General features: G+C 48.5%; 1 protein-coding gene and 1 pseudogene across 1 annotated transcript; both read right to left on the bottom strand.

The window, feature by feature from the left end:
* Window positions 1-2,332: 2,332 nt before the first annotated feature.
* On the bottom strand, window positions 2,333-5,388 carry LOC119398033 (uncharacterized). Its single transcript, XM_037665299.2, has 3 exons — window positions 5,226-5,388; window positions 4,126-4,305; window positions 2,333-2,621 (listed from the first exon to the last, which is right to left on the bottom strand). Exons 1-3 carry the CDS (start codon window positions 5,319-5,321, stop codon window positions 2,487-2,489), a joined length of 411 nt encoding a protein of 136 aa, XP_037521227.1. The 5' UTR covers window positions 5,322-5,388; the 3' UTR covers window positions 2,333-2,486.
* Window positions 5,389-10,149: 4,761 nt separating this feature from the next.
* Window positions 10,150-12,514, bottom strand: part of LOC119396352 (uncharacterized) — a 23,064-nt pseudogene continuing 20,699 nt past the window's right edge.

The raw sequence follows: 12,514 nt of genomic DNA, 5'->3' as shown, positions 1-12,514 counted from the left end.
GTTGAGAAATTAGGCTCAGATCGGCCTCAATAAGAATCTAAAATGGCTGTGGGACAACGTTTAAGGGGGCGTATGATGAAGTATGCATCCTGTTTAGAGGTGTCTTGCTAGTTTTATATGTAATATGAAATGCCCTGATTTGGTGAAAACGGTGCTTTCTTATTAGCAACAAAAGCTGCTTGCATCTTGTGGGCAAAATATTACAAAAGCGTGCCACAGTTCTGTTATTTGTGCAAGGTCGCATGGATATGGAATGTACGTTCATGAAATAGCCTGGCGTAACTTCACCAGAGGCATAAGTTTTGTTATGAATGCACTTTTGTGTGGAGCTCATGACTGTTAAAATAATGGCTAAAGCACGTTCTGAATGTCAAGATAATCGCATCGAAAAAACTGCCCCCATGGTGGTTGATAGAACACTGGGCTTTTGTTAACGGGGTTAAACTGGGTTTATTAATCACTGTGGTACGGGTAGCTACATGGAGTTAGAAGCGTTCAGAAGCAGGAGTGCCCCTTCTGTCAGAGGGCTAGATGAAACTTGATACTTTGTCTGCTCAGAGTGGAGATGAAACACTGCACTAGTTACTGTATATGTTCCCCTTGAAGAAGCATTTATATACAGTAACTCTACACTGCCTGGGATGGTTGCACCATCTCTCCATCCTTCTCTTTGAGGCAGCTCTTTGAATAAGGAGAGTAACTTCCGTGTACAAACATTCTGCATGTCGATTGCATCAGGTCTTTTGTATATACATTTTCAGGCATGCCATTTGAGAAACCAACTGAATGTTGCACACTCCACGCGTTATTACTATTGGTTGGTTGGTTGGTTGATTGGCTTATGGGGTTTAACATCCCAAAGTGATTTACTTGGGCTGTATGAGGCACCGTAGTGGATAGCTCTGGATAACTTCTGCCACCTGTGTTCTTTAACGTGCACTTACACTGCACAGTACATGGGCCTATAGCATCTCACCTCCATAGAAATGCGTTCACCCAGGCCAGGATTGAATCTGTGTCCTTCGGGTCAGCAGCTTAGCACCGCAACCACATGAGCCACCGTGGCAGCGTATTACAATTGGAGGCTAGACCAGAATAATGTTGAATTCAATGGAAAAGCACCTAGTTCAACTCGAAGGCACATTGATGGGCACGAAGATGGGTCTTAATTACACCCACAGTTTTGTGGGCATACTAGAGTCCGAGTTGCATGAAAGCTGTGCCCTAAAACCAATGTTTTAAAAAAAACACACATGAATCCAATGGACAATTAGGCCAAGGAAAGCATGGGATACATTGCCTTTAACTGTAGTATAGTGATTATGACAAATTGAAATGGATTAAAGTGGGCGACAAATAACCCTTTCTATCGGTGGGATGCAAACCCACCAGAAGCATAGCAAGAAACTTTTTTCCGAGTGTGGGGAGCTCATTTATAATTTATTTTATTTATTTATTTATAGAATACTGCGGACAAAAAGTCCAAGCAGGGTGAGCACACATGATACACACTAAATAACAGAATGAAACAAGGTTGCAAAGCGTCTTTTACACAATTTTTTTTGGACATAAGACGGAGGGTTACGACTTAAAAAAAAAAGAACAATTGAACAACTTGGTCATAATACAATTCTAAGGAAGTCATGGAAGAGTAGTATTTACACAAATGGTAAATATGTAGTTCGTGGATACATTTGCATGCAATTTACCTCACAATTACTATACTACAGATAGAGGGAACGGTTAATGTGTTCTATGCTTTCCTTGAACTAATTATCCCTTGGATTCATTCGGTTGTGCCTAACAAAGAAACGAGCCCCTCGAAAAAATTCCCCTTTTTTCGATCATGTTTTGCAAGTCTCGCTTACGCAGAGGAAGAGCTACTGAAGTTTATTTCACAGTACAATGCGCCGTACAGTTTTCAGCGATGAACTCGTACAAAAAGCGTCCTCTGCACTTGATAGCGTAGCATTAGACTTCCTCTGCGAAAACGTTGATGGCGGTTCGCGCGCGCTCTTGTAAATACACGGGAACAGATTCGTTAGTTTCGTATATAGCTTTAGAAAAACTGATTATTTCACTTGCGAAAACAGAATAAAGGTAGTTTTACCAAGCTAAATTCTTGATATTGCTACATGCATACTGCCAGCTCCTTGCACCATGCGCGTGTGCGCCGGACGAAGAGAAGGAAGATCTTTCTCTGCTCGGGCTCTTGGCTGAACCGGTCAGCGCTGCAACCACTCCTGTAAATATGTCGTGTAGATAGTCTACGGACTACAGCCTACCGAGTCGTCATTCACGTAACAATATATATGCGAGCACATTCTAAAAATAGAAGCTGCGATTTTTATTGGACATGCCGCGCCATCTACACACGGCTGTAGGTAGTCGCAGCGGCGGCAGTTCAAACTTGTGGTCTGCAGGCACAACGCGCGGCATGACGCGATACAAATGGCATATTGCTTTGAAAGCAATGCCGTCTGAAACTAGAATTGTCCACACTTCAGACTGTGCGTGAAGGGACTCTTCAGCTGCGCTGGCCTCGCAACTTGGTTGTTGTAGCCGTCGCTGAGATCCTTGTGATCTCCCAGCTGCTCGTCATGTTTGTTAGCCGCGTTTGTCTGTGAAAAGAGAAATAAAGCAAAAATTATCATTGGACTGTTCACAATAATAAAACACAAAAATGAATAGCACCATGCAATCAATATATGTCAGCTACGTATAATTTATAGTAAGTCAGGGTTTTTGCCGTCGGCGTCGGCGCCGCCGTGGCGTTCTGTATATGTGTAGGTATGTATATGTAAATAGAACCCAGAACGAAAAATAGTTAAGAAAAATTTTTTGAAGCGCGCGACCGAGGATTCGAACCTGCGACACCTCGCTCCGCGACGCGTTTAGTCATTCCGCCACAACGCATGCGTCCTCGAGCCTACTAACGACGGGCTATGTACATAGACCATTTATCGTTGGTGGTACGCACATCTCTGAGGTGCTTCAGCGTGGCAGAGGCATGGTAATCGGTTCTGCGAAATCCCGCAAAGTGGCGGAAAGGGTTAAAGGGACAGTAAAGAGAAACCCGAGTGTTCTCTTATTAGTAAATTACTTTTTCAGAATACCAAAATCACTACGCCTGCCGCGAGAAGACCCGTGGTAAGCGAGAAAACGAGCAAAAGGGGACCATGAGGCGATGCGAAGCCGGAGCACTTGCACGATCGCTTTCCCTTGGCGTTCGTTGGGCATGCTACCGACCTCGCGTCGTGGAACGCGAAGAGGAACACTACGCGCGTCGTGTCTTCCCTCTAGCCTAGCCGGTAATTCTCACAAGGCGAGCGGGGAACGCGGTCTACAGGCGCGCGAAAGGGGGCAGCGTAGGAGAGGAGGGGGGGGGGGACGCGCATGCGCTGGCGCTCATCGCGGCGTTGCGCAGGAGAGAATTTCGGCACGTCGAACCCGCATTTCAGAGGAGTCAACCGAAGCAAGCGCTGGGCAACGCGCGCAGCGCTCTACCCGCTTGAAGGAGAGGAGACCAGAGGAGGAGAGTAGCGCATGCGCCGCGAGAGCAGAAGCGAGAACGCAGGAGAAGCGCAAGCAGCTGCTGGGAGAGAAGTGGAGAGAGTAGCGCGCAGCTGTTGGAGAGGGAAGGAGAAAAGTTGCGCATGCATAGTGTGACTGCGGACGCCCATGCCGCGGGACATAGCCCAGAGCAAGAGATGCTTCGCATCTAAAAGATGCGGGTGGCGACGCCACCTCGATATTCCTGCACAAATCGCCATGACGTCATAGATTTCGACGGCGTCTTTATATACTGGGGACTGTGTTGACCCTAATCGGTAAAAATGAAGTACACGGAGACTTAACGTACGAAGTTTTCGAAAATTTTGTTGAGCCAATGCCGCTATAATATGAAAAAACACTGGAATCCGTGACGTCGCGCGCGGAGATTTCGGCGCGATATTTAAGAATGAAACTTTGAGCTTGATTTTCTCCTCTGTTATTAAAGCTATGACGGTAAAATTACAGAATAAAATTTATCGATCTAAACTGACTCGCTGTTTCACTTTAGTATCCCTTTAAGAAAAGGAGACCGTTACGTGGCAGCTGCGATATGACGTCACAAGAACTCACGTGGTTGGCAGCGCCACCGGCCGCCGCAGACTCGGCGGGCTCCGCATTGTGTCCGGCAGCGGCGGCGACCTCCTTGTTCCGGCAGAACAAGCGGCGGAAGAAGTTGCGGATACTTGTCAGCTTGTCCATGGCCCAGCTCCTGCCTTGCGAGTCAGACGCGGACACCTCGTAGCACAAGACCTGCGAAGGAGGGCTGCTGAGCAGCAGGCCGCAGGTTCGATTGCAGACTGCGACGTCGGCGTTTAAAGACTCGTACGTGCTGCGATTTGGACACTTGTAGAAAGGCTTCAATTCAAACCGCAAAACCCGAAACCTTTTAACTACGCTTAAAGGGGTCATAAACCACTTTTCCAAGTAATCATGGAATGACCTCAGTATCGGAGTTTGAATCGATTGCTGCAAAAAATTTCTCGAATCCGTTAAGAACGAGCGGTGTTATAGGGGCTTTTCGCGCGCTTTCGGCGCTTTCTTTCCTCTCGTAGCGACGGGCGCGCTGGAAGCTAAGCAGGGAGGGATGGCACGGGGGAAAGTTACGCCAGCGTGCGTCACGACCTTCAGCGCGCGTGATGAAACGCTATCACTCTCTCCCGTTGTGATTCCTCACGCGAATGTGGCTCACTGTGTAATGTTAGCAGACTATATGAAGCCCAGCGCCGGCACGTGACGGCATCCCGTGGTAAGAAGCGCATCTGATCCAAACGCCGCTCTTGATTGATGCCGGTTATTAGCCAATAGCATGCGGTATGTTGTTTTACGTCAAACAGCGGGCGCTTGTAGCCTCGAAGCGAGCAGGGCGGGCTTCTATGAAAAGAGGGCGCCTGAGAAAACGGCAACCTAAGCTCTCCTTGCCGCGAACGAGGGCAAATATTTGGCTGAGACGTCCACAGCAGTGACTGCTATCCGCAGGATGTGGTTTCTCACCAAGCCCGAGGGATGGTTCATGACCCCTTTATGCGCTGGAAATGCGTCAAAATTCAGTTTTCCAACTATCCCAGCAAACTGCTAATGCCTATTCCTAACGGTTCGGTGGGATAAGCACGCGTTCCAATCCACATTGGGAGCTCGTGTCCAGATCCCGAGTCCTAGCGCCTATAGCTTACCACTCTGTTCCAGGCCGTCACATAGGATGCGTACATAGACGACTCGCTGAAGTTGCGGCTAAACTCGGTCAGCCGGTCCCTGTCGTCCAGGTACATGGGCGAGCTCTGCGGGGGCTACCATGGGGACGAGCAGGCCGAGCCACGCATGGTACCCAACCTCCGGCTGACACTTGCGCGCGCCGCACGCGGCTCTGCCTCTTCTTCTTATCCTCAGCCCATGGTTAGCTGGTTGTTCCTCAGTGACATGGCGAAACCTACCGCAGGTGATCGGTCATGAAACGCGGACGGTACCTTGTTTTAGAAGTTAAATTGTTTTATATTCTAATTATGTTTAGAAGTAGATAGTTTACAAGATAGCTCATTGATATAATAAAGGAAATAATAAACCCATGGCTCTCCCTACCACGCCGACGACGAAAACGAGGGGCGCTCCATGACACGTACCATGGCACGTACCCACAACGGGGGCCGGCCTCACGAAGGTAATTACATTAATATGTTACGCACAAAGGAAGAGAGAAGTTTGATTTTAAATTTCCCGCCGAGATCTCGGAGCATGAATGGTAGCGTATACGTCACGCATTTCAAAGTGTCAGCTCCACTCCTCCCGGTACAAGCCTAGGAAACGCCTCTATGGATGAATCTGACCTTCAAGCTCAGCCAAGGTCAACGGCGATGAAAGGCTGCAGTGAAACAGTAGTGCGGCGCGTTCACGAAAACGAACAGAAAGAGTTTAATCATAAAAAATTGGACCATCTCCCCGAAGGGAACCCTGATGGGATGCGACGCAGCAGCTTTGCGCACGGGTGGCGTCACTGGTTGAACGGCGCTAACGCGGGTGCTGCGGTGAGCGCTGGAAGATTCGTTTGAAGCGAAACTCGGTGTAGCGTTTACTAGTGTAAACGTTTGTTTGAAACGCAGACACGGGAGGCGAGCGGGCGTTGGAGCCGGCAGCTGCGGGCACTCCGGCGGGTGAGGGAGAGAGTGACGTACGCTCGCACGTGCGAGGGAAGCGTGCGAGGGGAGCGAGACGTCAACGCCCAGCTGCGGCGTGACCTACTTGGCACCACTCCAACAGCTGCGCCGAGGGAAGCGCGTTGCCTCGCATTTGTGCGGACGAAGGGACAGCGTTACACAGGCTAGTCAAAGAGCTGCTTCGCATCTAAAAGAACAAAATATGAAATTTAATCATAAAATAATAACTAAATAAAACAACAAACTATACCCTGCCTGCTGTGCCGAAGTATTGCAGGCTACCGTACTGAAACAAGAATAAATAGGACTGACGTCCAATAAGGACTTTGTAGAAAGAAAGAACAGAAAAAAATAAAAACATGGCTAATCGCTCCGTCATAGGAATCGATATAACACGAAAGTGAAACGTGTCTTCACAGAGGTAGGTGAGCGTTTGTTGTGCATTGATATGTGAGAGCTTGCACAATGTCTATTAGTGTTTGGTGGCTATAGCACCGTCAAAGAAAGACGCGCGAAACGAACGCACAAGTATACTCAGGACGAGCGCGAACTAACAACTGTCACCATTGTTACTTTCTTGTGTTTCAGCAGCGCGCTCCTTTTGCAAACTTGGCCGCTGCAGCCAGCCAAGTGACCTTCGTGCGCTCTATAACTTCAACGCAACCTTTGCGGTGAACGGACAAGACGTACAAACCGCCCCCATCACGAGATAAGCGCGCGCGAATTGCAACGAGCGGGGCGATGTCATCTCGCTGGTGATAACGAGAATACATTGAAGTGTCACAGAGTTCTGAGTACCGCCAGCGGTAAATGGTGTATATAAATAGCTCGCCGTTAATGTTATGAGGAACGTACGCTTTGCGGCCAGGGCGTTTAGCGCCGCGTGCTGTGGAGCTAGGGGTCGTTTGTTCGATTCCCAGCGGTGGAATTTTTTCTTCTAGTTTTTTTTCTTTGTCATCTGTTAGTGTACATTTTACAACGTCATATCCGTGACGGAAGTACGTGAGTGATATCTTGGTGAACCCCGGCATAAAACACTTTCGTGCTAAAAAAGGGTAGTCACCACGGTCCAGGAAACCACAACCAAAGGAACAGGCCAGCAAGTCGGAGGAATTTATTGAAACATCTTTTGTTAGTGTTCTACTGGTAAATTTTTCAGCTCAATCCTCTTGCCGCGAAAACGAACAGTCGCGGAGGCCACGCTCCGGGGTTAGTCTTTCGTGCCGCCACCGACAGAGGCTCCATGGCTTGCCTAAACCAAGACCACGAGATGGCGCAGTGTTCTCGCCGATGAGTTAGCACCGACGTTTCGTTGCACGTGCATCGCGTACTGTGGCAATGCTGGCCAAAGCCGCTTCGCCAGGCATGCAGTATGAAGAAGGCGGAGGAGCGAGGCTGTCGATCCGTGAGGCTCACAAGCTGTCGCTCGACAAACTTGGCGTAACTGGGTTCTACCAGGTTCAACCACGGCAATCTTAACAGCGAAGCTGTTCTGATAGTTGATTCTCAGACTCTGTAGTCTACGCTTATCGGTGATCGTTCTCAAATACTTCTTGTTTGTCTGTTTGCAGATTGTCGGCGTACAGAATAAAATATGAACGGCTGTTAATGTTGCGGCACTTGGCGGAGCAGATCTCAACCACTCCGAGCGCTTCGTCTCCGTTGCCCGAGGCCGCGCCGGCGGTGTTGATTGCGGAGGCCACGGAGAGGGTAGCGTAGCTCAACCTGTCGGGTGCGCTGCCGTAGCCAGCAACGGCCGCGCGTTCCACTAGTTAAGGAGGCAAGGCAGTGCTAAGAAGGGCAGCAATGCAGCTACATGCATTATTGCACGTAGCTGTATTGATACAAGGTGCGTCGCCCAATTCATGGTACGTGCGGGTGATTTGGCGATGATGTGGCCTGAACGCTGACAAAATTTCAGAAACCGTTTCAGGGTCCCTTTAACGTACACTCACATCGCACAGTAAACGGGCCTCTACATTTCGCCTCCATCGAAATGCGACCGCCACGGCCGGGCTCGAACCCACGACTTTCGGGTCGGCAGTCAAGCACCGTATACTCACTGTGCCACCGAGGCGGACACTGAAGCAATTGTCGCACTGCGTCTCGGAGGCATAGCTAATGACATTTTCGCTATGTGGATTGGCCAGTACCTATTCTTACCTTTGACGACCCGCTGTATCTTACTTACTGTGTGAACATCGAGAAGTATCGCATAGTTCAAACGGCTCTCCATGCTTTCTGTACTTGACCGTCTACCCGTCATAAATGCATGTTCGCTGTAAGGGTTAACCGCGGTGCACGTTATTTCAAAACTCATTAGAGAACAGCTCTGCCCCATGAGCTGCATCATCAGTAATCGGTCTAATTTTCAAATGTTCCTGCAACCTTGAGTAAAAAACAAAATCGTAGTCGGCAGTTCACCACTTTTCGCTTTATTCAAACACATCACAGCGACGCCAGAAACATACAAAGTACCATTCACACCTTTACACGGACTATTTAATTGGAAGATGAACACATAAATTACGTGAGCCTAGTGAGTAAGTATACATGAACGGGGCTTGACCCAGGCTGACTAGAGGGAAAGCGATATGGAATGCAAAATGCTTTTTTTATTGAGCTGTGCGCTTCCCGACTTTACTTAGCTGCTCTTGAAGTTGAGTTTACCTTTCTACCTTCGTTCGGCACAGATATTACATCTAGCGCAAGCGTTACGTGAACGATGCTTTCAGATGCCATTGTAACGGATGCACACGTGTGTCCGTTACAACAGCCAATAGTGGCGACATCACACAATGCTTTATCGAGGCGCACGTGGCGACAGATTAAAGATGCGCGGGTGGCTGTGTTATAGGGTGGCCAGGAAATGAAGGGTTAGTGAAGCGGTAAATGTTTGGAACGTCTGGATTCATCTGGCACGACCACTATTTGTGGCCAGCAGCCGCTTGGAGCTGCATTCTAAACATCGTTTGAATAAGACTTGTCAATATTTGTCCCAAGGGCCGACATGCTGTTGTGCCTGAAAACTCGCGTCTACCAACGCAATGTTTTTCTCAAGGTAATGAGATGTTCGATTGCGGTGACTCGTTCCCTATGCATCTGCCAGTTGACCACCTGCAAGGTCACTTCCTGCCTGGGTAGCTAAGTACACGCATTTTCGTTGCAGCCTATTCACTTTTCTGCTCAGACGTAATCACTCTCTACGGATCGCTAATTGAGTGGTGTAGATTTAGAGCGTAGTTTAAAGAGGCTGCATGCGTGTCTGCGCAGTTGACACTTCGAGCTGAGTGTATCGCGACGGTCACTTGTGTCTTTCAAGAAACGTTACCCCAATAGTTTCGAGTTTAAGACATGTGACAACTGTATGATGAAATGGTACCAAAGCGTAAACGTTATTGAGGTAAAAGAAGAATCTGTTATGAGATCAGTTACATGCGCACCTTTCCTGCACCGCGCGACGTTAGAACTTAGACATGATCGCGTAGCGTGCAAGGCTTTATTGCTATACTGGCGTCGAGAAACAACGCAGTGTAGTTAGTAGTGTAGTTTAGTTGCTGGCACTGCACGCGCATAGGTTAGAGCGGAGATGAGGCTGACGTTTAATTAGCATTGTTACACGGAATGACAGGGTGTTGATATGACTCGCACTTGGAAAGCGTACAGTGCCCTCCTCTCCTTTGTATATCAGTCCCGCTGGAGAAATCTCCCACAACACAAACACACACACGCGCAGAAAACCTTCAGGTGGGGTATAGCGCTGAGGACGCACAATTGTTTTAGCGTTCCTTCAGCAGTTGGCACCGAGCAGCACGATGTTTTCCCGACACACAAGTATGCATACAGATGTCCATTTTTCTTTTTTCGAGAACTGTGGTGTGATGCGCTGCAGAGGGAATTGTTGCACACGTTTTGTGCATCGTGATGATACGCATCTTACGTGGATTCCAATTTCACGTGGGTGCCACTGTTCAGAAGCGCTAGCGAGCTTTGGCATACCGTCACTGCCTTATGTAGCGTCATCTCTTTATTCTCTACGCAACCTGCCAGATATGCGCGTGCTCTTTAAGTGACGTCACACACGCACCTGGCGTAGCTGAGCTTAGCGCAGATCGCAAAACTGGCTGATTGCGCGGAAGCAACTGTTTAGACAACGCGGTAAACGGCACGCTAAAGCTCCCTATTGCCTCGAAAAAAAAAAAAAACTATCAACGCAACTATACGGCTTCGCTCACTCTTTAGCGCACTGCGCGAGTGTTCTAGCTGGAAATGTAGATGCCTGTACTATAGCGTAGTAATACCACGACGTGAGGGGACACCGAAGACACACACAATGCCCACGGACGACGAAGACTGGAACGAGGACTATGCACGCACAACACGGGAGTGTTCGAGATGAAAAAAAAAAGGGGGGGGGAGGGAGAAGGAGGTTGTGTATATCACAGTGCAAGTTTGGCCAACAAAGCAAGAGCCCTTGCAACGAAGTCACGACGGTCGAACACAGGCTACTTCTCGTCGGTGACGGAGTTGGTCAGCCGCCGCCGATGGGACAGTCGTCCTCATCGCGACCGTCGAAGCAGTCCTTGGTACCGTCGCATAGCTGGTCCTGGGTGATGCACCGTCCGAGGCGGCATCGCACGCCCTTGCACGTGCTCGGTGGCTTGGGCGCCGGGTTGCTTTCTGCGAATGTCGATATTGCAACTCAGTGGTTAGTTTATGTTTACGTGACTGGCTCAAGTTTCGCGATACGGTTACACTCCGTGCTACGCTGCAGTTTGTTTCACCGATAACAAAGACAACACTACAGCGAAAAAAGTCGGATTACGCCTGCCGTCTGCTTGAATGTCGATTTGCGTTCTCAGTAGACTGATTCGATAAAGTATGAGAATAACCAAAACGGAAATGGATGTCAGTGTAATGTACAAGTCGCGATGGAAAAATCGCGCCTTTGTGTTCACCGAGAAATATCTCGACTATAGAGTACACACCCATGGTACTGTGAATCCAGGGCAGGTAGCGCATCACTTTGGTGTAGACGCCGGGCCTGCCTGGACGTCCACAGCCATCGCCATTGCTGGTCACCCCGACGAGAGACCACCGGCCGTCCACTTTCTGACACATTAGCGGTCCTCCAGAGTCGCCCTGAGAAAAACATTTCACAAAAAGAATTTTGTGAAAATGTACTTCACTTGCAATGTGCTTCACTTGCTAGGGCTGTTTAACTAAAGCTAGCATTATCATTTAACCATTTTGCACTTACAAAATTAGTCTGTGTACGCATGCTTGTAGCACCATATATAGATTTCGAGCTTGCAGTATCAAGTTGGTGGATGCAGACGGGTCTAGAATAGCAAACGTTACCGGCAATAGCTCTGTCCGATCGGCGCATTTAAGCACATTTGTAATCATATATATGTATAGGTAATTCCATTGTCAGCACTTCATCATTCGCGCAGCGTGAGCCAAACGAACAAGAGCGTGCGCCAAACCGTGGTGAACCAGGAGAGAACCTTGTTGACCATCTAGCGCATTACTCTGCCCTGAAAATTCCCGTTAACTAACCCGAAAAGTGGGTCATTTAATCGTCAGCAGCATACAGCGCATGTTGGGAGGAAGTGGTACACAATTCATTAGTACATGGGTATCTGAACAATAATGACACATTCGGCCGAGCCGCTGGGTTCCCGAACATTGAGAATGCTTAGGATCAAAAGATACCGATGAATATTTTCTTGTTGTATTTGTAAAGACGTTTATCGCTGCCGTGGTAACGTTTTCTCTCGCACGCGGAAGCTTTGAAATGTGCTGAGCAAATATATTCGCAAAAGCGGGCTTCACCACGCGGTGACCTTTACTGCGGAGAAGCCTGCTTTCATGAAAGATCATGTAATGGCAGTGTTGCGTGTTGTCTTTCTTTCTTTCTTTCTTTCTTTCTTTCTTTCTTTCTTTCTTTCTTTCTTTCTTTCTTTCTTTCTTTCTTTCTTTCTTTCTTTCTTTCTTTCTTTCTTTCTTTCTTTCTTTCTTTCTTTCTTTCTTTCTTTCTTTCTTTCTTTCTATTTCGCGCTCGGAGACAAAGCTGAACTCAACTACTCCGGCGAAAGGATCTTTCTACCTTTTTCTTCTGTAGTTTCACGCGGATGTGCAGTTTTGCTTACTCACCAGACAGGCGTCCCTGCCTCCCCTCTCGTATCCTGCACAGAACATGTTCTCCGTGATGTTGTACAGCGGCAGGAAGAGAGTCCTCCTGCGGCACTCCTCGGTCGTCCAGCACCGGCAATGGCACTTCCTGTAGCGTGTCGGCTGCACGTACGCAC

Source organism: Rhipicephalus sanguineus, chromosome 6 (genome assembly GCF_013339695.2).
Source record: "Rhipicephalus sanguineus isolate Rsan-2018 chromosome 6, BIME_Rsan_1.4, whole genome shotgun sequence".
Classification (NCBI taxonomy): Eukaryota; Metazoa; Arthropoda; class Arachnida; order Ixodida; family Ixodidae; genus Rhipicephalus; species Rhipicephalus sanguineus.
This window is presented reverse-complemented; position numbering and strand designations above follow the sequence as displayed.